This window comes from Heptranchias perlo, chromosome 13 (assembly GCF_035084215.1).
Source record: "Heptranchias perlo isolate sHepPer1 chromosome 13, sHepPer1.hap1, whole genome shotgun sequence".
In the NCBI taxonomy this organism is placed as follows: Eukaryota; Metazoa; Chordata; class Chondrichthyes; order Hexanchiformes; family Hexanchidae; genus Heptranchias; species Heptranchias perlo.
This window is the reverse complement of record NC_090337.1, coordinates 58,750,099-58,777,681: the sequence shown is the minus strand read 5'-3', so window position 1 is coordinate 58,777,681 and position 27,583 is coordinate 58,750,099. Positions and strand designations below refer to the sequence as shown.

General features: G+C 48.2%; 1 protein-coding gene across 1 annotated transcript in view; it reads right to left on the bottom strand.

Moving 5' to 3' along the window:
- klhl6 (kelch-like family member 6) overlaps nucleotides 1-17,587 on the bottom strand; it is a 52,039-nt gene extending 34,452 nt beyond the window's left edge. Inside the window, exons 1-3 of the mRNA XM_067995549.1 lie at nucleotides 17,130-17,587; nucleotides 10,068-10,233; nucleotides 328-777 (exon numbers count right to left, since the gene is read on the bottom strand). Of these exons, the coding sequence (XP_067851650.1) occupies nucleotides 328-777; nucleotides 10,068-10,233; nucleotides 17,130-17,389 (876 nt within the window). The 5' untranslated portion in view covers nucleotides 17,390-17,587. The remainder of the gene's footprint in view (nucleotides 1-327; nucleotides 778-10,067; nucleotides 10,234-17,129) is intronic.
- Between the last annotated feature and the right edge of the window lie 9,996 nt (nucleotides 17,588-27,583).

The following is a 27,583-nucleotide window of genomic DNA, read 5'->3' as shown; positions in this document are numbered from 1 at the left end:
ATGTAGAGGATCCTACAGCACTATATGAAGAAGAGCAGGGCTGGTGTCCTGGTCAACTTTTATCCCACAACCAATATCAATAAAAACAGATTATCTGGTCATGTATCTTATTGCTGTTTGTGGGACCTTGCTATGCACAAATTGGCTGCTGCATTACAACGGTGACTGTACTTTATTGGCTGTGAAGCGCTTTGGGATGTCCTGAGGTCGTGAAAGTCTCCAAAGAAATGCAAGTCTTTTTCTTTCTATTTGCATCGTCACCATCACAAACCAGCGCAATCTGAAAAAAAAGGTTGGAATGACTGAATCAGTGTAGAAAAGTCCGACCTCATTGCCTGACAGATGGTACATCCTGGCTTCTTGCAACAGATGGAACACGTCAGGGTTTTGCCAAACAAGTTCATCACCTTCCACGCGCTCCACAAAATACCAGGGGTCCAGGAGGGGCAGACGGACATGCCTCAGGACCTGGCACAGCTGATGCCGCCTCTCGGGCTCTCGGTAACGCACCCAGCGCGTCACCGTCTCAAACACCTGCTCCTCCTCCGTGACGTAGAGCTCGTCGCTTCCGAGAATTTCCGACAGAATCTCCGCCGGCAGCTCCAGGAACTCCTCGTGAATCAGCACCTGGGGGAAGTTCTGCACGATGTAGTTCTGGACGCAGCACCTCAGGGTGTCCAAGGAGTGAGCGTCGGCCAGCCTGAGGATCCCCACGCAGTTGTCCGGGTGCAGCGCCTCGGTGAGGAAGTTGGCGCAGGCATCCACCATCCGGAGGAACTGTCGGGCAAAAAAAAAACAGGCACACAGTCAGCAGGCAAGAAATAGAGGCCCCCTTAGCTTTTCTGTTCCTGTTCTCTCTCCCCTTCTTCCCCTGACTCTGGCTGAGCTAAGTCCCTCGAGCACTGGCAGCCCACCATCACTTTGTCCATTCTTCACGTGTGAGCTTGGACTGTGATTGTCCGTTGACTATTCCACCGTGGGTAGTATCACAGCCTGGCCCGATCCTGATGACCTCACAAGTCCAATGGGAGCCAGTGGATAATGATCAGAATTGGAAACCCTGCCTGATATTTTTCCCTCCCTATCCTGATGGCACTGAGGCCAACTGTAGCACCCCTACCATGCCCGCTCTTCCCCCTACCCCCCCACCCCCACTACGCTGAGATGACATGAGTCAGATGAGGCTTGTTCATTAAGTAGAGCAGCAACATTCAGCTTCACTGCTCAGCGGACAACACATTGGAAAGAAGTAAAGACTTGTATTTATTTAGCGCCTTTCATGACCTCAGGACGTCCCAAAGCACTTCACAGCCAATGAAATACTTTTTGAAGTGTAGTCACTTTTCTAATGTGGGGAAACACCAATCTAATATCTGTGCCTAGACATGGAGGGGCTAATGGCCAAGCCTGATCCTATCATATCTCATGCATGAATTGCCCATCTCGCTTGGCTGATGGCTGGCACTTTTGCCTTTGCGTCAAAAGGTTGTGGGTTCTAAGCCCCACTCCAGGAATTGAGCAAATAAATCCAGGCTGACACTCCAGTGCAGTAACGTCGGAGGTGCTGCCTTTCAGATGAGACGTTAAACTGAGGCCCCGTCTGCTCTCAAGAATGGATGCAAAAGATCCTACAGCATCATAGGAAGAAGAGCAGGGGAGTTCTCCCTGGTGTCCTTGGCCAATATTCATCCCTCAATCAACATCGCTAAAACAGATTATATGGTCATTAGCTTGTGTCGGCCGTGGCTCAGCGGGCAGCACTCTTGCTTCTGAGACAGAAGGTTTGTGGGTTCAAGTCCCACTCCAGCAACTTGAGCACAAAAATCTAGGCTGACACTCCAGTGAAGTGCTGCACTGTCCCCATCCTACAGCAGAGCCTGGTCTCCAGTTGTCTTGGATTTCCCTGCTATTGGGCCAAGACTTCACTCTGTTGGGACTGGTTGGTGTGCAACGACCACCCCTGTTAAAAGAATCCACGCACGGGCATCTTCCACCAAGTCATCGACCCTGAGGGACTGCCAGGGAGAGAGGTCATTATCTTATTGCTGTTTGTGAGACCTTGCTGTGCGCGAATTGTTTGCTGCGTTTCCAAATTACAACAGTGACTACCTTTAAAGTATTTCATTGGTTGTGAAGTGCTTTGGGATGTCCTGAAGATGTGAAAGGTTCTATACAAATGCATGTTCTTTTGTTTGTCACGGGCCACAAACTGTGTGTGGTTCTGAGCTCCTCATTATGGGAAGGATGGAAAAAGTATAACAAAGATTCAGTAGAATGAGTTTATAGTTATGGAGAAAAGCTTGAAAACTATGGCTTTTTCACTGGAGCAGAGAAGGTTAAGGGGGATCTAATAGCAGTTTTTAAAAATATGAACGTTTCTGAGAGGATAAGTATTGTGAGATTGTTTCTACTGGTTGACGAATCAGTAACCAAGGGGCGGAGAGAGAGGGAGATGTTGGGTGAGATCTTTTCAGATGGAGATTTATTTCAAAAATGTAAAATTTACCACAAGTGGCTATTGAGGGTACGGTAGCATAGTGGTTATGTTACTGGGCTAGTAATCCAGAGGCCTGGACTAAAATCCGGAGTCATGAGTTCAAATCCCGCCACAGCAGCTGGCGAATTTAAATTCAATTAATTAAATTCAATTAATTAAATAAAAAATCTGGAATTAAAATACTAGTATCAGTAATGATGGCCATGAAACTACCGGATTGTCGTAAAAACCCATCTGGCTCACTAATGTCCTTTAGGGAAGGAAGCCTGCCGCCCTTACCCGGTCTGGCCTATATGTGACTCCAGACCCACAGCAATGTGGTTGATTCTTAATTGCCCTCTGAAATGGCCTAGCAAGCCACTCAGTTGTAAAATCTCGCTACGAAAAGTCATAATAAGAATAAAACCGGACGGACCACCCGGCATCGGACCACTAGGCACCGGACACGACAACGGCAAAAAAACACCAAGCCCAGTCAACCCTGCAAGGTCCTCCTTACTAACATCTGGGGACTTGTGCCAAAATTGGGAGAGCTGTCCCACAGACTAGTCAAGCAACAGCCTGACATAGCCATACTCACAGAATCATATCTTTCAGCCAACGTCCCAGACTCTTCCATCACCATCCCTGGGTATGTCCTGTCCCACCGGCAGGACAGACCCACCAGAGGTGGCGGTACAGTGATATGCAGTCAGGAGGGAGTGGCCCTGGGAGTCCTCAATATTGACTCTGGACCCCATGAAATCTCATGGCATCAGGTCAAACATGGGCAAGGAAACCTCCTGCTGATTACCACCTACCGTCCTCCCTCAGCTGATGAATCAGTCCTCCTCCATGTTGAGCACCACTTGGAGGAAGCACTGAGGGTAGCAAGGGCACAAAATGTACTCTGGGTGGGGGACTTCAATGTCCATCACCAAGAGTGGCTCGGAAGCACCACTACTGACCGAGTCCTGAAGGACATAGCTGCTAGACTGGGCCTGCGGCAGGTGGTGTGCGAACCAACACGAGGGAAAAACTTACTTGACCTCGTCCTCACCAATCTACCTGTCGCAAATGCATCTGTCCATGACAGTATTGGTAGGAGTGACCACCGCACAGTCCTCGTGGAGATGAAATCCCGTCTTCGCACTGAGGACACCATCCAACGTGTTGTGCGGCACTACCACCGTGCTAAATGGGATAGATTCAGAACAGATCTAGCAGCTCAAAACTGGGCATCCATGAGGCGCTGTGGGCCATCAGCAGCAGCAGAATTGTATTCCAGCACAATCTGTAACCTCATGGCCCGGCATATTCCTCACTCTACCATTACCAACAAGCCAGGGGATCAACCCTGGTTCAATGAGGAGTGAAGAAGAGCATGCCAGGAGCAGCACCAGGCGTACCTAAAAATGAGGTGCCAACCTGGTGAAGCTACAACTCAGGACTACATGCATGCTAAACAGCGGAAGCAACATGCTATAGACAGAGCGAAGCGATTCCACAACCAACGGATCAGATCAAAGCTCTGCAGTCCTGCCACATCCAGTCGTGAATGGTGATGGACAATTAAACAACTAACGGGAGGAGGAGGCTCTACAAACATCCCCATTCTCAATGATGGCGGAGTCCAGAACGTGAGTGCAAAAGACAAGGCTGAAGCGTTTGCAACCATCTTCAGCCAGAAGTGCCGAGTGGATAATCCATCTCAGCCTCCTCCCGATATCCCCACCATCACGGAAGCCAGTCTTCGGCCAATTCGATTCACTCCACGTGATATCAAGAAACAGCCGAGTGCACTGGATACAGCAAAGGCTATGGGCCCCGACAACATCTCAGGTGTAGTGCTGAAGACTTGTGCTCCAGAACTAGCTGCGCCTCGAGCCAAGCTGTTCCAGTACAGCTACAACACTGGCATCCACCCGACAATGTGGAAAATTGCCCAGGTATGTCCTGTCCACAAAAAGCAGGACAAATCCAATCCGGCCAATTACCGCCCCATCAGTCTACTCTCAATCATCAGCAAAGTGATGGAAGGTGTCGTCGACAGTGCTATCAAGCGGCACTTTCTCACCAATAACCTGCTCACCGATGCTCAGTTTGGGTTCCGCCAGGACCACTCGGCTCCAGACCTCATTACAGCCTTGGTCCAAACATGGACAAAAGAGCTGAATTCCAGAGGTGAGGTGAGAGTGACTGCCCTTGACATCAAGGCAGCATTTGACCGAGTGTGGCACCAAGGAGCCCTAGTAAAATTGAAGTCCATGGGAATCAGGGGGAAAACTCTCCAGTGGCTGGAGTCATACCTAGCACAAAGGAAGATGGTAGTGGTTGTTGGAGGCCAATCATCTCAGCCCCAGGGCATTGCTGCAGGAGTTCCTCAGGGCAGTGTCCTAGGCCCAACCATCTTCAGCTGCTTCATCAATGACCTTCCCTCCATCATAAGGTCAGAAATGGGGATGTTCGCTGATGACTGCACAGTGTTCAGTTCCATTCGCAACCCCTCAGATAATGAAGCAGTCCGAGCCTGCATGCAGCAAGACCTGGACAACATCCAGGCTTGAGCTGATAAGTGGCAAGTAACATTCGTGCCAGATAAGTGCCAGGCAATGACCATCTCCAACAAGAGAGAGTCTAACCACCTCCCCTTGACATTCAACGGCATTACCATCGCCAAATCCCCCACCATCAACATCCTGGGGGTCACCATTGACCAGAAACTTAACTGGACCAGCCATATAAATACTGTGGCTACGAGAGCAGGTCAAAGGCTGGGTATTCTGCGGCGAGTGACTCACCTCCTGACTCCCCAAAGCCTTTCCACCATCTACAAGGCACAAGTCAGGAGTGTGATGGAATACTCTCCACTTGCCTGGATGAGTGCAGCTCCAACAACACTCAAGAAGCTCGACACCATCCAAGATAAAGCAGCCCGCTTGATTGGCACCCCATCCACCACCCTAAACATTCACTCCCTTCACCACCGGCGCACTGTGGCTGCAGTGTGTACCATCCACAGGATGCACTGCAGCAACTCGCCAAGGCTTCTTTGACAGCACCTCCCAAACCCGCGACCTCTACCACCTAGAAGGACAAGGGCAGCAGGCGCATGGGAACAACACCACCTGCACGTTCCCCTCCAAGTCACACACCATCCCGACTTGGAAATATATCGCCGTTCCTTCATTGTCGCTGGGTCAAAATCCTGGAACTCCCTTCCTAACAGCACTGTGGGAGAACCGTCACCACACGGACTGCAGCGGTTCAAGAAGGCGGCTCACCACCACCTTCTCGAGGGCAATTAGGGATGGGCAATAAATGCCGGCCTTGCCAGCGACGCCCACATCCCGTGAACGAATAAAAAAAAACTACAACACCATTTAAAGGGGAATTGGATAAATATTTGTAATGGAAGAATATAAAATGGATACCGGGAAAGAGGGATTAGGGCCGACAGCTCCAATGGAAGAGTTGGCAGTGGCACAGGTACAATGGGCTGAACAGTTTCCTGTGCTGTAAATTCTATGATTCTCAGTGGTCTTACAGTAGGCAAGCAAAAGGCAGTTTCCAAGCACTGCTACAGGTCAGTGCAGGGGCCCTATCTCTACTCCCTGGAGAACAGTACAATCAATGCCAAAAAAAGGAAGCCAGATCTAATAGTGCAGTGGGTTAGACACTGGCCTCTGGGAACCCAGGCTAATGGGGTGAAAGTCTTTCCTGTCTGCTGGCCGTAAGGGTGCTATGTGAAATGAGTTCGGGCAGTCTAAATCCAATTTCCAGTGGGCAGAGGGCCACAGTACGAATCTACCCCTAATTCAGCATTAATGAACAATCTCTCAGAAACTGAAAGGGAAAAATGTCACACTAGTGTAGGCGAGTGTGTTCTTGCAAGGTTAACTCTGAACCTCATTGTTAAAACAGTGCAGAGGGAGCTTTACTCAAAACCTTTACTGTAGCTGTCCTGGAAATGCTTGGTGAGGAAGCTTTACTCTGTATCTAACCCATGCTGTACCTGAATTGGGAGTGCTTGGTGAAATAGTGTAGAGGGAGCTTTACTCTGTATCTAACCCATGCTGTACCTGCCCTGAAAGTGTTTGATAGGACAGTGAAGAGGGAGCTATACTCTGTGCTGTACTGACTTTGTTTAATGCTCTCTGGATCCTTGGAATGGTAAGTGCTGTATTCCCGAGGGCTAACCTCCTTTGCTTTAAACCTAAACTTCACATGAACAAAATTGTAAACAAGAAAGGTGCTGCAGGAGAGTGACGGGGGTTGATATTAAATCCCCCACAACGGGCGGGAGAGGGTCGGGGGGGGGTTAAAAATTGAACATCACGAACTGCGACCCCCAACCAGCCGTTTCCGCACCTATCGCTGCTTTTACATAGACGTGTTTCGAGCCGTGCGAATGTCCTGTTCTCGAGAGGCGGGACACTTCATTATAATATTTAAATCAGGCTCCCACAGTGCAGTTGGGACCCTGATTTAAATTTAAAGCTGGTCGGCAGGGTTTCCCAGGGCTCGGGAAATCCGGCAGCTAAATGGAGACGGGAGCAGCCGGATCCAGCAGGTTAGTGGTTTTTCCAGCACTGCTTGTGGACCAGGAGGAGCGGGAGTGCTTCCCCCCCCCGGCCCCCCAAGCAAACCTTCTGACGATCGCAGCCTCTCCTCGCTGCCGCGATAGGTCGACCCCCCCCCCTCCTCCCCAACTCCTGCCCCGCGATCTGAAGACTCCCCCCACAAATCCAAGATCTGATGACCCCTCCCCTTTCTGCCCCGCGATCTTTCCCTCCCTCCCTCCCGATTGCCGGTCCAACTGCCCACCACCAAGCCCTGATCTTTCCCGATTGCCGGGGACCGTCCCCAACGGCCCCAGCTATGGCCTTCTACTGCAGGCTTTCCCACCCGGCAGCCTGTCAGCCTGTCAATCTGGCCGGCTACCGGGCGGGAAACGGAATAAATTCGGCAGGACCTCCGCATTCCCGATATTCTCCCCCACAACCACGCTCCCATGCTCCTTCCACCCTTCCCGTAAATATCGGGGCCACTGTTTCCACTTGTGGGGCAATCCAAGGGGGCATAACTATAAGATAGCCACTAACATATCAAATAAAGAATTTAAGAGCAATTTCTTTACAGAGTGCTGAGAATGTGGAACTCACTGCCACATGGAGTGGTTGAAGCAGCTAGCATTGATACATTTAAGGGAAAGTTTGAGGAATACATGAGGCAGACTGGGATAGAGAGACACAAGGGTAGGGTGGGAAGAGGTAACTAGAGCAGGAGGAGGCTCGTGTAAAGTATAAACACCGGCACAGACCAGTTGGGCCGAATGGCCTGATTCTATGCTGTAGATTCTGTGCAAGTTTCATAACAACAGGAGTAGGCCATTCAGCCCCTCGAGCCTGTTCCCCCATTCAATTAGATCATGGCCGATCTGTACCTTAACTCCATCTACCCACCTTGGTTCCATAACCCTTAATACTCTTGCCTAAAAAAAAATTTCAGAGTAAGAGTTACTGCAGAGGCAGCAAAGTGCACTGGTGTGAAAACCACACCATCCTGCTGTTTACAGACTAATCTGGACATGTGTGCATGTTCAAACCATCAACAGATACCAGCTGCAACGGAACGACGATCGATAAATAATAAACAAGTTGGTGCCCCCATAGAGCTGGGTGTTCAGCCACCCTGCTTGTTCAGTGGAGATGCCATCAACTTCAGAGAAATGTGAGACTGAAGACTGTGGAACAGTTTCAAGTCAAATCAGAGTGACTACAGGTACGTGGAGGGGAAGCTGTGATCTTTATCACTCTGTAATATGTTCTATCTTTCCCCATTCGAAGAGGCAATGCACGGTTTGTGGTTTGATGCAAATACTGTGTCAAAAATTCCGTGCGCTGGATTCAAACAAGTGTAAACAAAAAATATTTCCCTGTAACATTGGAGCCAGTGACCGCCCGTTGGGGGCGGAATGGTGGGGGGGAGAGGGGGATCACCAGTGTGCCCTCCACTCACTCATCAAGAACAACACGCTGGCCCCCCGACTGCCTGTGCCACCTCACTCCCCCAAAGGACATTCATCTCTGGCCATAGAATTGCCCACAACAACCAGCCGTTGCACTCCGCGATTGGCCATCAGCTGTTTAAGTCAAATGAGCAGGCTTGTATCTCAGATTTACAGTGTTGGAATAGAGGCATTTCCCGTTGTTTTAGAGAATCCTTACTGGCCGGTGGAGCTCTCCCTAAGTAGTTGAGTGTAGGGAATCACATAGAATTTACAGCACAGAAACAGGCCATTCGGCCCAACTGGTTGATGCCGGTGTTTATGCTCCACACGAGCCTCCACCTACCCTTCTTCATCTAACCCTATCAACATATCCTTCTATTCCTTTCTCCATCATGTACTTATCTAGCTTCCCCTTAAATGCATCTATGCTATTTGCCTCAACTACTCCTTGTGATAGCAAGTTCCACATTCTAACCACTCTCTGACTGAAGAAGTTTCTCCTGAATTCCTTATTGAAATTATTAGTGACTGTCTTACATTTATGACCCCTAGTTTTGGTCTCCCCACAAGTGGAAACACTTTCTCTATGTCTACCCTATCAAACCCCTTCATAATTTTAAAGGCATCTATTAGCCTTAGCCTTCTCTTTTCGAGAGAAACAAGCCCCAGCCTAGATACCTTTGACCGATTTTAGTCTACAGGTGTAGGTTGTTTCCTAATGATTAAGAACTTCTGCAAATGCTCCCTTAGCGGTCAAGTGCAAACACCATTCGCTTTTCTGGTGTAAACTTATTTGCATAGTTATTGACAGCACCAGGTGTGACCTCAAACGGGTGGTGGGAAAGAAAAACTGCATATGTCCAACTTAAGAGAATGAGCCAATTAAAAGGGGACAACAACAAAAATCAGAAAGCTTTAGGAGAGCGTCGGAAAGGATCTGTCTTTGCCAAGGCTGGAGGGGCAGGGGATCGAGCCGTGTCAGGCAAATATGAAGGGAAAGGGAACCCTAGAGGTAGGCAAGTGTCTGCCAACAAGTGATGGAGTGGCCCAGCAGCCAAGCTCCAGTTTGACAGCTGATAATGTTAAGGTGGTGCTACAGGAGCTGCTTTCAAGGAAGGTGGCCCTCCGTACCACTCCACGGTGCCATCTCCCTAGGTCAGCATTGAGCAAGCCTACAAAGAGATGCAGCCAAGTTTTAGACCATTACCGCTTCTGCACATGTACAGGCCCTATGTCCCATGGTAGCTGCAGGTATCCTTACAGCGAATGGCATAGCTCAGCAGCCACCTCTCTGCTGACTCAGGCCCTCAGACAACTTATCCCCGTGGTCTTTGCCAGGAAGCTGTTCCAGGGTCTGCAGAGATGGTTGGCGGCATGTGGGCAGTTGCGACTAAGGCTGTAGTTAACCTTGGTGTGGGTTTTCTCGTAGAGTGCGAGGTAGAGCACGACCTGCAATGATCTGGGTATTTCTGAAGAACCATGTAGGACAACGGTTAGTCAGGCAATCACATATCTTAGTGACGCCACCCGGGATCTGCTGTCTCAGCTTCCTTTGAGCAGTATTTTGTTGTTGCTAACCTGAAAGAGACTGGCAGCCTCCAGGATCTTCTGGACATTCTGCCTGGTGATGTGGGCTTTGCTGGTGTAGGTATAATCCAATAACGTCTGCATGGTATTAGCATCGACCCCTTTAATCACTATCTTTTCTTCATGCTTTTCTTTAAGGTCATTACAAAACATCGCCCTGGGAGAGAAGGGAAATCTCACATGAGACAATGAATCATTCATTTTCTTTCTCTTTTCCAATTCTGTATTTCCTCTCATTGAAGCCAGGTCAGCCGAAACCAGGACGAGGGTGAGGCAGGTTTGTTTGTAAATTGTTCCATGGTCATCATCTAATTCCACCCTGTGATCAGGCAACAAATAATAGAATCACACAGCACAGAAGGAGGCCATTCAGGCCATCGTGCCTGTGCCAGCTCTTTGAAAGAGCTGTCCAATTAGTCCAACTCCCCTGCTCTTTCCCCATAGCCCTGCAAATTTTTCCTTTTCAAGTATTCATCCAATTCCCTTTTAAAAGTTACTATTGAATCTGCTTCCACCTCCCTTTCGGGCAGTGCAGTCCAGATCATAACAACTCGCTTTGTAAAATCAATTCCCCCCATCTTCCCTTGCGTTCGTTTGCCAATTATCTTAAATCTGTGTCCTCTGATTACCAACCCTTCTGGTCTGGAAACAGTTTCTCCTTATTTACTCTATTCAAACCTTTTATAATTCTGAACTCCTCTATCAAATCTCTCCTTAACCTTCTCTGCTCTAAGGTGAACAATCCCAGCTTCTCCAGTCTCCCCACATAACTGAAGTCCCTCTTCCCTGGTGTAATTCTGGTAAATCTCCTCTGCACCCTCTCCAAGGCCTTGACATCCAACAACAAGAAGCTGTTTTGGAGGAAGAGAACCCAAGACGGCTGCATTTCCTCCCTCATTGGGAAATGGAACCTCACCTCCCAGATCCAGAGCTGCCTTCCTTTACACGGCAGCCAACATAAAGTTGCTGTTAAATTGGTTATTGCTGGAAGAACAGGAGGGATCCTGTGGTGAACTAATCGCCACACTCCTACTCAAGGAAAACTGCCTCGGTAAAGCCTCAGTAAATCAAAATCAATGCCATCTATCACACAAGGTGCTGGGGGAGGGAGGGGGGGAGGGGTGTGGAGGGAGCTTCCAAACTCATGACCAAAGGCTAGAGCTGTGTCGCAGGTATAAAAGTAAACCTAATCTTCTCTGGACTCAGGCTGTGCATGTAGTTCGTTGCCTCTACTGGTAAACAAGACATCTACAGTAGGTTGTGCAGGTAGATTGTGTTCCTATTGACCTAGCCTATAAGGCACCACCACTTTTTGTGGGTTATCTCAGATCTGATAACTAGTTAGGGCAGCAATAGAAACACCAATCCCTAGAAAAGGTAATGGGGGTAATATTAACCTGACCTGCCGGTTGAGAAACAGGCGGGCTCTGGTCCAACACCCGTTTTACTCCCCCACCCTCAATTTTACTCAGCTTGCCCTGGGAATTCAACCTGTGCACTGGGAAGGGAACCCATGGTTTCCTTCTGGAACAAGGACATAAAGAGATCATTTAAGATATCTGCAGTCCCTGGGACACTCAATGCCATGCCATTCGTGGTGGTCCTTTACTTCATCTGGCATCTGTTTAGACTCCCCGAATCCGTCCGTTTCCTGTCCGACGTTTGCTTGGATTTTCATTTTGGGTCAGCTCTCTTTATAAGCAGCTGGGGTTTATTTGCCAAGTGACCCTTCCATTTACTCAGAGGGTCCGATTTTCACCAGCATTCAAGTTTTAGCATACTTCCTTTTTAATTATGTTTCCACCCAATCCCCCAACTGGAAAGCCACTCTCTGTAATCGCATTTTGAAAAGGGATGTTATAAAATTCATTGGTTAATAAATTTGCAGGGCAGTCTGGGGCGACCTTTATCATCCGCAACAGAAACTGAGGTTTGATTCTAAATGTTTAATATAAATGTATCATCGCCTTATGAAGTGCATTCTGTCACGAGCTGAGAGTGTGTTGTTTCCAGTACCTGCCTGGCGACGGGGTACAGAGCTAGCTCGCGTTCTTCAACTTCACATCAAACAGCTCTGGCCCTGTAACCTGGCCCAGCTCTGTAACCTGGCCCAGCTCTGCCCCTGTAACCTGGCCCAGCTCTGTAACCTGGCCCAGCTCTGGCCCTGTAACCTGGCCCAGCTCTGTAACCTGGCCCAGCTCTGGCCCCTGTAACCTGGCCCAGCTCTGTAACCTGGCCCAGCTCTGCCCCTGTAACCTGGCCCAGCTCTGTAACCTGGCCCAGCTCTGGCCCCTGTAACCTGGCCCAGCTCTGTAACCTGGCACAGCTCTGGCCCCTGTAACCTGGCCCAGCTCTGGCCCCTGTAACCTGGCCCAGCTCTGGCCCCTGTAACCTGGCCCAGCTCTGTAACCTGGCCCAGCTCTGTAACCTGGCCCTGTTCCAGTGTTTGTCCAATAATATCAGCAAGGTGTCGGCCGTGGTTCAGTGGTATCACACTTACGTATAGAATCATAAAATCATAGAATTATAGAAAGATTACAGCACGGAAAGAGGCCATTTGGCCCATTGAGTCTACACCGACTCTATGAACGAGCAATCCAGCTAGTCCCACTCCCCCACCCTATCCCCATAGCCCTGCAAATTTTTTCCTTTCAAGTACTTATCCAGTTTCCTTTTGAAGGCCATGATTGAATCTGTCTCCACCACCCCTTCGGGCAGTGCATTCCAGATCCTAACCACTCGCTGTGAAAAAAAGTTTTTCTTCGTGTCAGCTTTGGTTCTTTTGCCAATCACCTTAAATCTATGCCCTCTTGTTCTTGACCCTCCCGCCAACGGGAACAGTTTCTCTCTATCTACTCTGTCTGGACCATTTGTGATTTTGAATACCTCTATCAAATCTCCTCGCAACCTTCTCTGTTCCAAGGAGAGCAACTCCATCTTCTATACATGTAACTAAAGTCCCTCATCCCTGGAATCATTCTAGTAAATCTCTTCTGGACCCTCTTCACATCTTTCCTAAAGTGCAGTGCCCAGAAATGGACACAATACTCCAGTTGCGGCCAAACCAGTGTTTTATAAAGGTTCATCATGACTTCCTTACTTTTGTACTCTATACCTCTATTTATAAAGCCCAGGATCCCGAATGCTTTTTTAACCACTTTCTCAACCTGCCCTGCCACCTTCAACGATTTGTGCACATATACCCCCAGATCCCTCTGTTCCTGTACCCCTTTTAGAGTTGTGCCCTCTAGTTTATATTGCCTCTCCTTGTTCTTCCTATCAAAATGTATCACTTCACATTTTTCTGCGTTAAATTTCATCTGCCACGTGTCCGCCCATGCCATCAGCCTGTCTATATCCTCTTGAAGTCTATCACCATCCTCCTCACTGTTTACTACCCTTCCAAGTTTTGTGTCATCTGCAAATTTTGTAATTGTGCCCTGTACACCCAAGTCCAAGTCATTAATATATATCAAGAAAAGCAGTGGTCCCAGCACTGACCCCTGGGGAATACCACTGTACACCTCTCTCCATGAGTCATAACGTTATGGGTTCAAGCTCCACTCCAGAGACTTGAGCTGAAAATCTAGTCTAACACTTCAGTGCAATACTGAGGGAGGTGCTGCCTTTCAGATGTGATATTAAACCAAGGCCCTGATGCAAAAGATCCCATGGCACTATTTTGAAGAAAAGCCGGTGCGTTCTCCCTGGTGTCCTGGCCAACATTTATCCCTCAACCAACAATACTAAAACAGATTATCTGGTCATTATCACATTGCTGCTTGTGGGACCTTGCTGTGTGAAATTTGGCTGCTGCCTTTCCTACATTACAACAGTGACTACATTTCAAAAGTACTTCATTGGGTCTAAAGCACTTTGGGACATCCGGGAGGTCGTGAAAGGAGCTATATAAATGTAAGTTATCTCTTTCTTTCAAAAGTGATTTCTAACTTTATAACTTCTCCCTTTAGGTCTCATTGCAAGGCACTCTATATCCCACCCATTGGGACCAGTTGTGTGACCACCTGCTGTGAGGTGTGCTGTAGTGGAGGGGATAGGTTCACACTCCCTCTTATCCTGCTTTACCCACACCCCCATCCCCGATACAAATTGACTGCAGGCAGCAACTGCAGATATGAACCTGACACTGACCCAAGGGAGTCACTCTCCCCACACTGACCCACAGGAGAGCCATTCTCCCCACACTGACCCACAGGAGAATCACTCTCTCCACACTGACCCACGGGAGTCACTCTCCCCACAGTGTGACCCACGGGAGTCACTCTCCCCACACTGACCCATGGGAGTCACTCTCCCCACAATGTGACCCAAGGGAGTCACTCTCCCCACAATGTGACCCACAGGAGAATCACTCTCCCCACACTGACCCACGGGAGTCACTCTCCCCACAATGTGACCCACAGGAGAATCACTCTCCCCACACTGACCCACGGGAGTCACTCTCCCCACACTGACCCACAGAGAGTCACTCTCCCCACACTGACCCACAGAGAGTCACTCTCCCCACACTGACCCACAGAGAGTCACTCTCCCCACACTGACCCACGAGAGTCACTCTCCCCACACTGACCCACAGGAGTCACTCTCCCCACACTGACCCACAGAGAGTCACTCTCCCCACAGTGTGACCCACAGAGAGTCACTCTCCCCACACTGACCGACAGGAGTCACTCTTCCAACACTGACCCACGAGAATCACTCTCCCCACACTGACCCACAGGAGTCACTCTCCCCACACTGACCCACAGAGAGTCACTCTCCCCACACTGACCCACGAGAGTCACTCTCCCCACACTGACCCACAGGAGTCACTCTCCCCACACTGACCCACGGGAGTCACTCTCCCCAGACAGATCCACAGGAGCCACTCTCCCACACTGACCCACGGAAGTTACTCTCCCCACACTGACCCACAGAGAGTCACTCTCCCCACACTGACCCACAGAGAGTCACTCTCCCCACACTGACCCACGGGAGTCACTCTCCCCACAGTATGACCCAGAGAGAGTCACTCTCCCCACACTGACCCACGGGAGTCACTCTCCCCACACTGACCCACGGGAGTCACTCTCCCCACAGTGTGACCCACAGAGAGTCACTCTCCCCACACTGACCCACGGGAGTCACTCTCCCCACACTTACCCACGGGAGTCACTCTCCCCACACTGACCCACGGGAGTCACTCTCCCCACACTGACCCACGGGAGTCACTCTCCCCACACTGACCCACGGGAGTCACTCTCCCCACACTGACCCACAGAGAGTCACTCTCCCCACACTGACCCACAGAGAGTCACTCTCCCCACACTGACCCACGGGAGTCACTCTCCCCACAGTGTGACCCACAGAGAGTCACTCTCCCCACACTGACCCACGGGAGTCACTCTCCCCACAGTGTGACCCACAGAGAGTCACTCTCCCCACACTGACCCACGGGAGTCACTCTCCCCGCACTGAGCACATAATCTAGCCTGACATTTCAGCGCAGTACTGAGGGAAAGTGCTGCATTGTCAGATGTACTACCTTTCAGGTGATATGTTAAACTGAGGCCCCATCAAGAATCCCACAGCCCTATCTGAAGAAGAGCGGGGACATTTTCCCCGTGTCCTGGCCGACATTCATCTCTCAACCAACACCAAGGGAGTCATTTTGACTTTGGGTGATTGTGTAAAACGGGCGATATTGATTCAGCCTCCCGTTTTACACTATCGCCTAAAGTCAAAATTACCCCCCAGCAAAAGTGGATTAACTGGTCATTATCTCATTGCTGTCTGTGAGACCTTTCTGTGCGCGAATTGGCTGCTGCGTTAGCTTACATAACAACACTGACTACACTTCGAAAGCAAGCTTTTAAATCCTTGCGGAAGTTCTGATGATGTAGAAGTTGTTATATAATTCTTCATCAATTTAAAACAAAAGCAAAATGCAATGCTTGCGATGAAAGATAACTGGAGCCTGGCGCACACTTCCATGTGTTGGGCAGGCCTGTCAGCTTGCTGTCTGGAATGAAACGCACTCATTTTGCCATCTCTTTTGAAGTATCTCAGTCCTCACAAACACGGCTCTGCGCTTTTAAACAGGCCTGTGATCTGTCTCTCGTTTAGGGTATTCCTGGAGGTTTCATCACCTCCAATGGCCCTGTATAATCAAATAGCCTTTTTTCCCATTTCCAATATTTCCATAACTAATAAATGAGAAAATGAAAAAAAAACACTTTTTTTTTAAATGTGTCCCTATGATTTTTCTCTCGAGTTTCTTGCAGCAGTGTCCAGGAGATTAATCTTCAATTCCTGGAGACTCCAGGACAATCCTGGAGGGTTGGCAACCCTCCTCACATTTTTTGATCATAAATCTCACTCCTTACATTTCCCACTCCTCGCATTTCCCAAATGTTGACGGGTTCTGCCTCAACAATTACAGATCAGCAGTCACTGTGTGTAAGAGGAAGCCACACTGAGGCGTTAGGAGTGACCAGCTGACACTAATCTTATTTATCAGTGGTGTCAGCGATTCAACAGTAAACGGAGGGATGGGTACAGAGTTTCAAATTTATTACTTGATGCTGTTTTCTTTATCAGTGAACGAGAGAGCTGTTCACACAATAGTGAGGGGCTGGAGGATTATTATTGAATATTTATTTATCTTTTTTTTTAGACTGCAGTCTCCAGCTCAAAAAAAAGCTCGTCCACATCTCCCATGGAGCAGCTTAACTCAATTGAGCAACAACTTGCATTTATGTAGCACCTTTAACGTAGTGAAATGTTCCAAGACTCTTCGCACGAGTATAACCAGACAAAAATTTGACACGAGCCGCATAAAGAGACATTAGGACAGGTGACCAAAAGCTTGGGCAAAGAAGTAGGTCTTAAGGAACATCCTAAAAGAGGAGAGAGAGGTAAAGAGGTTTGGGGAGGAAATTCCAGAGCTTAGGGCCTAGGCAGCTCAAGGCACGGCCTCCAATGGTGGAGCGAAGGGAATATCAAATGTTCTCGCCGTGTGAACAAAGGCTAGATGGTCTACTTTTGGCCTACCTGAAGTAACTGCTAGCTGCTGCCAGGACCACCCGGTGGCAGAAGAACTCCCTGCCGTCCACACACAGCACAACGTCTGTCAGGGACCTCTCCAGCCGCAGGTTCTCCAGGCCGCTCTGGAGGACAGCGGAGAGCCCGGTGTCGTCAAAAGTCACCCTCCCGTCAGACGAGCTCTCCGTCAGCCCCTCAACATCCTGGGGGTGTTTCCCAGCCTGGCAGCTGGGGGACTTGTCAGTGCTGTTCTCCACCACGTCTGCCATATCGCATGCCACTGCCTGATTCCTCCACTCTCCGCTGACTGTAGCAGCGTTTCGAGGTTTCGGAGTTCGTTGTAATGTTGCCCTTTGACGGATTTCCTGCTCATGACTCGCTTCTTATCAGAGACCAACATACACGCAGAACAGGAAGAGGTGCACTTTCTCATTTTTCGTTTCCTTGTCTCTAACCTGCCTTTTTTTCCATGGAGTTTAGTAAGCCCACTGAATGATATTAAATCAACAGCTCTTGTCCTCGTCGAGTTTCCTTCGTGCAAATGAAATTTGAATGTCATGCACAGGTACAGCTCCGGTAAAATGAGACGGTGGTAGAAGATGGGCATTGGGTGTTAGGATCAAAGCAGAGCTTGAATGATCTCAAGAACCATGAGACTGCAGATCGAGAGGTTCGGTAATTATCTGAATCCTCAAACCGTGTTGCAGTCAGTTCCTGGTGTTTGGATAACCTTCCCCAGAGCGTAGTGTTTACTGATCGAGGGGAGGCACAGCTAGATAGCAACAATTTTCTGTCGTACAATTCTTTTTTTCTTCCACCTCTCCTGAGGACGATGACACTTGTTGCGGTTCAGTCCCTTGGGCCCAAGAGAGTCCATACTCTGGATCGCACGGTGCTAACGCTGCCCCTGTCTGTGAGTTCACAAACTCTGGCACTAAATGTAAAACTGCATTGCTGCAAGACGATGAGATCCAGTGCAGTAAGTGTGATGAACAGAGTATGCAATGGCTCCCTGTAAAATGCAGTCACCAGGCTAATTGGGGGGTCAATCGTAGAATCTCAGAACCGTGCTTGTCTGGAGGTGCTGAGTATTCTCGTTACGTTTGGCCTCAAAGCAGTGCTGGAGTCTCAGAGCGCCAAGGCCATCAGTGTCTCAGACAAGATCTAGACTTTGGAATAAAGTGAGGAGGGCCCACCAACAAGCAATATCTTTTGAGGTTGTGGGATGTTAGCTGGAATGGGATAATTCTCCACTTTTTGTTCTGATGCCCCATTAAGCACTCCCAAGTCAGGGACAGCATGGGTTAGAAGTTGAGTAAAGCTTCCTCTGCACAGTGCCATCAAACATTCACAGGGCAGGGTTAGATACAGACTAAATCTCTCTTACACTGTGCCATCGAGTACTGCCAAGGCAGGTATAGCACGGGTTAGATGCAGAGTAAAGCTCTGTTACACTGTCCCATCAAACACGCCCAGAGCAGGTACAGCATGGGTTAGATACAGACTACAGGTTCCTCTACACTGACTCATCAGATAATGACAAGGCAGGTACAGCACGAGTTAAGTGCAGGGTAAAGCTCTCTCTGCACTGCCCATGAAACATTCACAGGTCACATACAACACAGTTAGATACAGAGTAAAGCCCCTTCTGAAATGTCCTATCAAGCACTCCCAGGTCAGGTACAGTACGGGTTGGATACAGAATAAAGCTCCCTCTACGCTGTTCCAACGAGCATTACCAGGTCAGATACAGTACGTGTTGGATTCAGAGTAAAGCTCCTTCCACGCTGACCTATCAAACACTCCCAGGTCAGGTACAGTATGGGTTGAATACAGAGTAAAGCTCCCTCTATTCTGTTCTAACAAGCATTACCAGGTCATGCATACCATGGGTTAGCTACCTTACCCCAATAATTCTACCCAACCTCAACCTCAGGCTCAAAAAAGCACCTCCTACTGCATTAGTTTATCCTCACGACCCCACTGAGTGAGATTGTAATTCAGTTCCAATTTGTGCCGAGCTGTGAACAATTCCATGCTCTGGTCACATGTCCACCAGAAACTGGATCTGAACTGTCCAAACACAGTGCAGCTGAAACCCATGAAACAAACACAGAACTTCATCTTAACAGTCTAGACTGCATTCAGGTCCCAGAGGTGAAAGGACAGCGTCTAATCAACTGCGGCTGTCAATTTACATTGGTTAGTTTCGGTCTCCGTTCATTCATTACAGTGTTGCCATGATGCCTCTTGTTTTTTGGCGGTAAGTTTTTGTAATTTTTGTGAGTTAGATGTATAGGAAACAGCTGCGGGAGTTTGATCATTCTGTGTGTTTTGTTTTGCCTGCAAAAGGAAGAGACGCAGTGTGGTTCATCTTAAGGAGGCTGGAATACAAAAATGAGGAAGTGATGCCTGAATTATACAGAGCCTTGGTCAGGCCCCATCTGGAGTTCTGTGTTCAATTTTGGGCACCGCACCTCAGGAAGGATACAATGGCTTAGGAGGAGGTGCAGTGCAGATTCATAGGAATTATACTGGGGCTTAAAGGGTTAAATTATGAGGACAGGTTGCATAAATTTGGATTGTATTCCCTGAGTTTAGAAGATTGAGAGGTGATCTAATCGAGGTCTTTAAACTGATAAAGGGATTCGCTAGGATAGATACAGAGAAATTATTTCCTCTGGTGTGGGAATCCAGAACAAGGGGGCGCCATCTTAAAACTAGGGCTCGGCTGTTCAGGAGTAAAATCAGGAAGCACGTTTTCACATAAAGAGTACCGGTAATGTGGAAACCTCTCTCCCAAAAGGCTGTGGATGCTGGGACAGTTTAAATTTTCAAGACTGACATTGATAGATTTTTGGGCATCAATGGATATGGAGCAAAGGCAGGTAAATGGAGTTGAGGTACAGATCAGCCATGATCTCATAAAATGATGGAACAGGCTTGAGGGGCTGAATGGCCGACAATTCTACAGTCGCTTGCTACAAGTGTAATCTCAGGGGCTAAACAATGTGGCCTGTTCTAAATGATCATTTTATTTTGCCTGCAAATTAATACGGTTACTGTATTCTGAAAGCTCAGGCAAATACGCAATATACACGCAGTTAGTTCAATCTAGCGGTCTGCTTTGTGTCATTTAAAGTTATATTCTGGCTGTTATCCAGGCCATTGGCTGTGTTGCTACTCTGCATCAGAGGAAGTTAACTTTAACCTTTGAACTCCACCATACTGTTAACAGAAGTGGGCCTATTGTTCTGCAGAAGCATCTGTTCCACTGAGACAGTCTCCTGACTATCATGGATATCCTGTCTCACTTTGACATTTCCAGTTTTGTCTCCCTTACCCCTCAGCTATGCCTTTTCCAGTGGGACATTTTAAAGCCCAATCTTTGCCCTGTTCTTTTCCACCACATTTGACTGAGAGTCTCATGGAATCTCAGGAAATCAATGGACAATTCCTGTGCTTCATGGGGAGGGGGGGGGTGGGGAGAGAGGAGCAGCCTCAGGGGTGCAAGCTCGATCTATGCGAAAAAGTGTCTGACAAAGCTTTCTTTACTTCATTTGCAAACACACAAAGCACGTCATCACGGCACCACTGTGCAGTTTGATAGTACGGAATGTCACGTGAGGGTCTGGCCGTACGTTTTCCTGTACAATCCTCATGAAGATTGTGCCTCCTTAAATCTTCCAGTTTATATCCATAATTCACTATCGGCCTTTTTTAAAATTCTCCTCTCCCCCCCAAGGCTCTGACTCTTGCTGGAGCAGAATTTAATAGACTCTGCTCCTCCCTCAACTATTTTGTCCAAATGACCATTATTCATGCATGACCCTAGACTTTGAATGTCGTCAGAAAGAAAGACTTGCATTTATAGAGTGCCTTTCATGACCACAAGATGCCCTTAAGTGCTTTACAGCCAATGAAGTACTTTTGAAGTGTAGTCACTGTTGTAATGTAGGAAACATGGCAGCTGATTTGCGCACAGCAAGGTCCCACAAACAGCAATGAAATAAATGACTAGATCACCAATTTTAGATGTTGGTTGAGGGATAAATGTTGGAGAACCCCCCCCTGCTCTTCTTCGAATAGCGCCATGCGATCTTTTACATCTACCTGACAGGGTAGGTTTAACATCTACATCCGAAAGACAGTACCTCCGACAGTGCAGCACTCCCTCAGTTCTGCACAGAAGTGCTAGCCTTAATTATATGCCCAAGTCTCTGGAGTGGGGCTTGAACCCACAACCTACTGACTCAGAGGTGAGAGTGTTACCAACTGAGCCACAACTATCACAATATGACCATAAAGGGGCCTCACAGCTGACCAAGACCCTGTCCTCAGCCAATGGCCATAGATGTGCACTGTCCAGCAGGGGTTACTGGATAGTGGTGAGGAGCAGGAAACCTGGCTGATTTTCCCCCTTTCAAGCCTAAGCACATTAAGGACAATTGCAGTGCTCCTATTGTCACCCCAGCTGAGATCAGCTCACTCAGTACAGACTAGGGATCGAACCTGGGACTTTCTGGTCTGTATAATTCAGTACCACAGGTTATGAACCAACTATACCAGCATGAAGGGGCAATTATAGAGCTATTTGGAAGGGAAAATCTGGAAGACATTGTGACTTCAGGCGGGTGTGCAGACCAACTGGTATAATTCATAATAATGTTATATTCTATTATTTGCATAGTATACTATATCACATGTCCATAAGGTATTGATTATGCAAAAGCACACAATGGTGCATGTATTGACAAGAGTTCACAAATGGGTAGGTGTGCTTATGTACTCACAGTGGTCTTTGCCAGTACCACGGGACGGGCTAATGGCGAATCAGCAGCATGTTTTACACCACGACCGATTGAGGTCAGTACAAAAGAAAATCGGGGCGCAGTGTAAATTGGGCACGGTGTAAACAGGCGCGGTGTAAAACGGGCATAGTGTAAAATGGGCACGGTGTAAACAGGTGCGGTGTAAACAGGTGCGGTGTAAAACGGGCACGGTGTAAACAGGTGCGGTGTAAAACGGGCACGGTGTAAACAGGTGCGGTGTAAAACGGGCACGGTGTAAACAGGCGCGGTGTAAACAGGCACGGTGTAAAACGGGCACGGTGGAAAACGGCGCGGTGTAAAACGGGCACGGTGTAAACAGGCGCGGTGTAAACAGGCGTGGTGTAAAACAGGCACGGTGTAAACAGGCGTGGTGTAAAACAGGCACGATGTAAAACGGGCACGGTGTAAACAGGTGCGGTGTAAAACGGGCGCGGTGTAAAACAGGTGCGGTGTAAAACGGGCACGGTGTAAACAAGTGCGGTGTAAAACGGGCATGGTGTAAAACAGGCGCGGTCTAAAACGGGCACGTGTAAAACGGACGCGGTGTAAAACGGACACGGTGTAAAATGGGCGCAGTATAAAACGGGCGTGGTGTAAACAGGCGCAGTGTAAAATGGGCGCAGTATAAAACGGGCGTGGTGTAAACAGGCGTGGTGTAAAACGGGCGTGCTGTAAACAGGTGCGGTGTAAAACGGACGCGGTGTAAAACGGACGCAGTATAAAACGGGCGTGGTGTAAACAGGCGTGGTGTAAACAGGCGTGGTGTAAAACGGGCATGGTGTAAACAGGCGTGGTGTAAACCGGGCGTGGTGTAAAACGGGCGTGGTGTAAAACGGGCACAGTGTAAACAGGCATGGTGTAAAACGGGCGTGGTGTAAACAGGCGTGGTGTAAACAGGCGTGGTGTAAAACGGGCATGGTGTAAACAGGCGTGGTGTAAAACGGGCATGGTGTAAACAGGCGTGGTGTAAAACGGGCGTGGTGTAAAACGGGCACAGTGTAAACAGGCGTGGTGTAAAACGGGCGCTGTGTAAAACGGGCGCTGTGTAAAACGGGCGCTGTGTAAAGAGGTGCGGTGTAAAACGGGCACGTTGTAAAACGGACACGGTGTAAAATGGGCGCGGTGTAAAACGGACACGGTGTAAAATGGGCGCGGTGTAAAACCGGACACGGTGTAAAATGGGCACAGTGTAAAACGGGCATGGTGTAAAACAGGCACGGTGTAAACAGGCGTGGTGTAAAACGGGCACGGTGTAAACAGGCGTGGTGTAAAACGGGCACAGTGTAAAATGGGCACGGTGTAAAATGGGCACGGTGTAAAACAGGTGTGGTGTAAAACAGGCATGGTGTAAAACGGGCTCGGTGTAAAACGGGCGCGTGTAAAACGGGCACGGTGTAAAACAGGTGTGGTGTAAAACGGGCGTGGTGTAAAACGGGTACGGTGTAAAGCAGGTGGCTGATTCGCTCTGATCTCGTTTTGCACTATTGGCAAAGACCAATTGCAGCCCCATAATGTCTTATCTGCTCTCTCCACAGAGCAAGGAGAATCCAGTCGTCTGCAAAGTGCACCCAAAGAGCACCACTCACTCGAGCACCAGCCAACCCCATCCTCACTAGGAGCTGGCACCAGCACAGAAACTCACGTTATTGGAAAAGCTCATTGTGATCTGGAGCAGGAAGCGGAGAGTCAGGCACTGAGCAATACTGATTAAATGGCGATGGGGTGGGGGCTGGTGGGGGCTCAGCTGGTCCAGGGTAGAGACCCAGGATGCTCAGTGCCTCACCTGAGTCACATGGTAATCCAGACCCTGGCCAGCTTGCTTCACAACAAAGGTTGTTAGAACGTGGAACCTGTGTTGAGCCATCAGATGCTTCTGTACCCATAGCATTAGAAGGTGGTATAGTTAGACCCAACAAACGATCGTCTGCATTCCACTGTAACATTGAAGAAACGAGCACAGGAATAACGTGTCTTCACCTGGCTTCTCAAACGTCCCAAATTGCTTCACAGTGAGGATCTGTTCACTAAGAGTTAGGGGAAGAATTGGGGGAGGTGACCATGGACATGGTGGAAGTTGGATTTGAGCAGGTTTTGAAAGCCGGGAGAGATAGAGATAGAGGAAGGATTTAGAGAGGCAGTTCCAGAGTGCAGGGGAGATAATGGTTGGAACATCTGCCGCTAATAGTGGGGCAATCAAAGGGGTCAATACATGATATACCTCTTTGAGGGTGGGAGTTGGGAGCAGGGCGGGAGGAGGTTGCAGAGGTGGGTTTAAATGAGATCAGAGAGGGAATTGTAAATGAGGATGAGCAATTTGAAATCGATGTACTGAAGGACTGGGAGCCAGTGGAGGTTGGTGACAACAGGGGTGACAGGTGAGCAGTGCTTAGCTTGGGGTAGAATGGGGTCAGTGGAGTCCTAGATGAATAAGGGGTTGTGTAGGGTGGAGATGGAAGGCCGCTGAGAGACACCCAATGACCACAAAGGTGTGGACGAGGGTTTCAGTAATGAGGATGAGCTAAGGATGGAGACAGGTGATATCACTGAGGTGGAAATTGGCAGCTGTAGTAACGGACTGAATGTGGAGTTTGAAATGGGGTCAAAGAGGACACCAAGGTTATGCATCGAAGGCCTCAACTTAACTGAGCAGGCAGAAGGGGGATGGGAGTGGGGGAGGAGAGCTGAAGTGTACAAAACAAACAGGATGGCTTCAGTCCCACCAGTGTTGAGTTGGAGAAATGTAAACAATCTTACAACACCAGGTTATAGTCCAACAATTTTATTTAAAAATCACAAGCTTTCGGAGGCTTCCTCCTTCACGTGACAAAGGAGGAAGCCTCCGAAAGCTTGTGATTTTTAAATGAAAATTGTTGGACTATAACCTGGTGTTGTAAGATTGTTTACATTTGTCAACCCCAGTCCATCACCGGCATCTCCACAACACGAGTTGGAGAAAGTTCTGGTTCATCCTCACCATAATGTCTGACAGGAGCATAAAGTTTAGTCCTCATAGATGCCCACTGTCCTTTTTTCAGATAGATCAGTGAGCATCATATGGAGACACTCTCCAGAAGTGGCATGCATGGAGCTCCCTGGTGCTGATTCACAAGTGCAGGTAGTGGCCCTGCAGAATCATAGAAATCATAGAAATTTACGGCACAGAAGGAGGCCATTTGGCCCGTCGTGTCTGCACCAGGAACTGAGCAAGGGCTGTTACTGAGCCAAGGCTGTCACCAAGTATTTAACTCTGCGTCACTCCCTCGTAACTCATCAATTATTCCTCCTCCTCCTGCAATATTATCCTCTTCCTGAAAGCACGGACTCCTGTTAGGATACAGTTCCACTGGTGCCCTGCTTCCTCCAATACCTCACCCAAATATGAGCCTGGGCTGTGACTGTCACCAGGCTATTCAACTATGTGGGTAACACAATACAGCCCAGTCCTATCCTTACCCGACATGCACGCATGACGTGCAGAAGGCGGGCACTGGATTGCGATCAGGTGCGGGAATCCTGACTGACCTCTCCTCTCCTCTCCTTTCCCCATCCCAGCCCAGTTCAGGGATCCCGGATTGCTGCCCTAGCTGAGATCAGCTAACACACCACAGAGCAGAGATTGATCCTGTGACTCTCGTGGTCTTTACAGTTCAGTGCTACACCAGGGTGTGTACTTATCCAGTACACCGTCAGAGATCAAATAAATCATTTTGCAAATGTTAATTTCAAGAAAGAAAGGACTTGCATTTATATGGTGCCTTTCACATCTGCAGGATGTCCCAAAGTGCTTTACAGCCAATGAAGTACTTTTGAAGTGTAGTCACTGTTGTAATGTAATAATCACCAGTTGGCTCTGGAGCTACCCACTAGTGTGACTCCCTAGAGGAACATGTATTAGTAAGGCACATGTACAGTCAATAGGGAGGAATTCACAACACACAAAGGTTGACATGGGAGTAAAACACATGTAGCATGTCCACCACAAGCACTGCAAAACCCAATTAAAATGAGTAATTCATTTTTAATAAATATAGCCTTCTGTCATTCCTTTAATGTGCAGAAAATAATGCATCAGTTGTCCAAGAGCCAAATTAAGTGGGTGGCTCCTGGAATGTCCTCTGTGATGCAACAGTTGAGGGCAGTGGTGACCTTCAGAGCCACTGGCAGTGCATTCCAGATGGCTGACTGCTTCTGCAAACTTTCATGACTAGGAGGCACACCTCAGTCACACTCTCCCTCATGAGCCTGAGCATCTTCAGGTACTATTCCTCTGCCGTGTGCAGGTAACTGACTTTTGTTGAGGTACACCCACTGCTTGGGGCCAAAGTCGCTGTGAGTTATACATATGTACCTCCTGTGCGCTATGCACTCCAATGCTATCATTTCCACCCATGATATTGGGCAGAAAATTCCTCTGTACTATTCCCTTCCTGCTACTCTGACTTGGAGTAAAATACTCACTGTTGGATTTGACTGTGCATCCATGGAATGCTGAACGAGTTTATCAATGGTGAGTTTACCAAGGTCTTAATAAGCACAAAATAGGCTTTTCTCCTCATTTTCATGAGTATTCATTAATCCATTTCTGAGGATTAAGACTAGTCAGTGCAATGTTAACCATGAACAAATAGCCCACTAGCATTTCTGCCAACAATACACCACAGGCCTGTTTCCCAAAACATGTCCCCAGCCAGCGATCTCCACACTGGGAGCACAGTTCCGTAATATCGGCTCTCACATTTTATTCATATCTACTTTTCTCACTAAAAAATAACGGAGAGAGAATTCTGGTGCAAACTGTTTGCTCCCAGCCAAAAAAAATTCTCTTTTCAAATGCAAGAAAGCTAAAATTGGCTTTGAAAACATTTGTTTTCAAGAAATATTAAAAAATATTGTAAGAGCTTCTAAAAGTATGTTAAAAGGAAGAGAGTAGCAAAAGTAAACATTGGTCCTTTAGAGGCTGAGACAGGAGAAATTATAAGGGGAAATAAGGAAATGGCAGAGATGTTAAACAAATATTTTGTATCTGTCTTCACAGTAGAAGACACAAAAAGCCATAAATAGTGGGGAACCAAGGGGCTAATGAGAGTGAGGAACCTAAAGTAATTACTATCAGTAGAGAAAAAGTACTGGAGAAACTAATGGGACTAAAAGCCAATAAATCCCCTGGACCTGATGGCCTACATTCTAGGGTTCTAAAAGAGGTGGCTGCAGAGATAGTGGATGCATTGGTTGTGATCTTCCAAAATTCCCTAGATTCTAGAACAGTCCTGTGGATTGGAAAGTAGGGAGAGAGAAAACAGGGAACTACAGGCCAGTTAGCCTGACATCAGTTGTCAGGAAAATCCATTATTAAGGACGTGGCAACAGGGCACTTAGAAAATCATAATATGATTAGGCAGAGTCAACATGGTTTTATGAAAGGGAAATTGTGTTTGACAAATCTATTAAAAGTTTTTTGAGGATGTAACTAGCAGGGTAGATAAAGGGGAACCAGTGGATGTAGTATATTTGGATTTTCAAAAGGCATTCAATAAGGTGCCACACAAAATGTTGTTACACAAGATAAGGGCTCATGGGGTTGGGGGTAATATATTAGCATGGATTGAGGATTGGTTAACGGACAGAAAACAG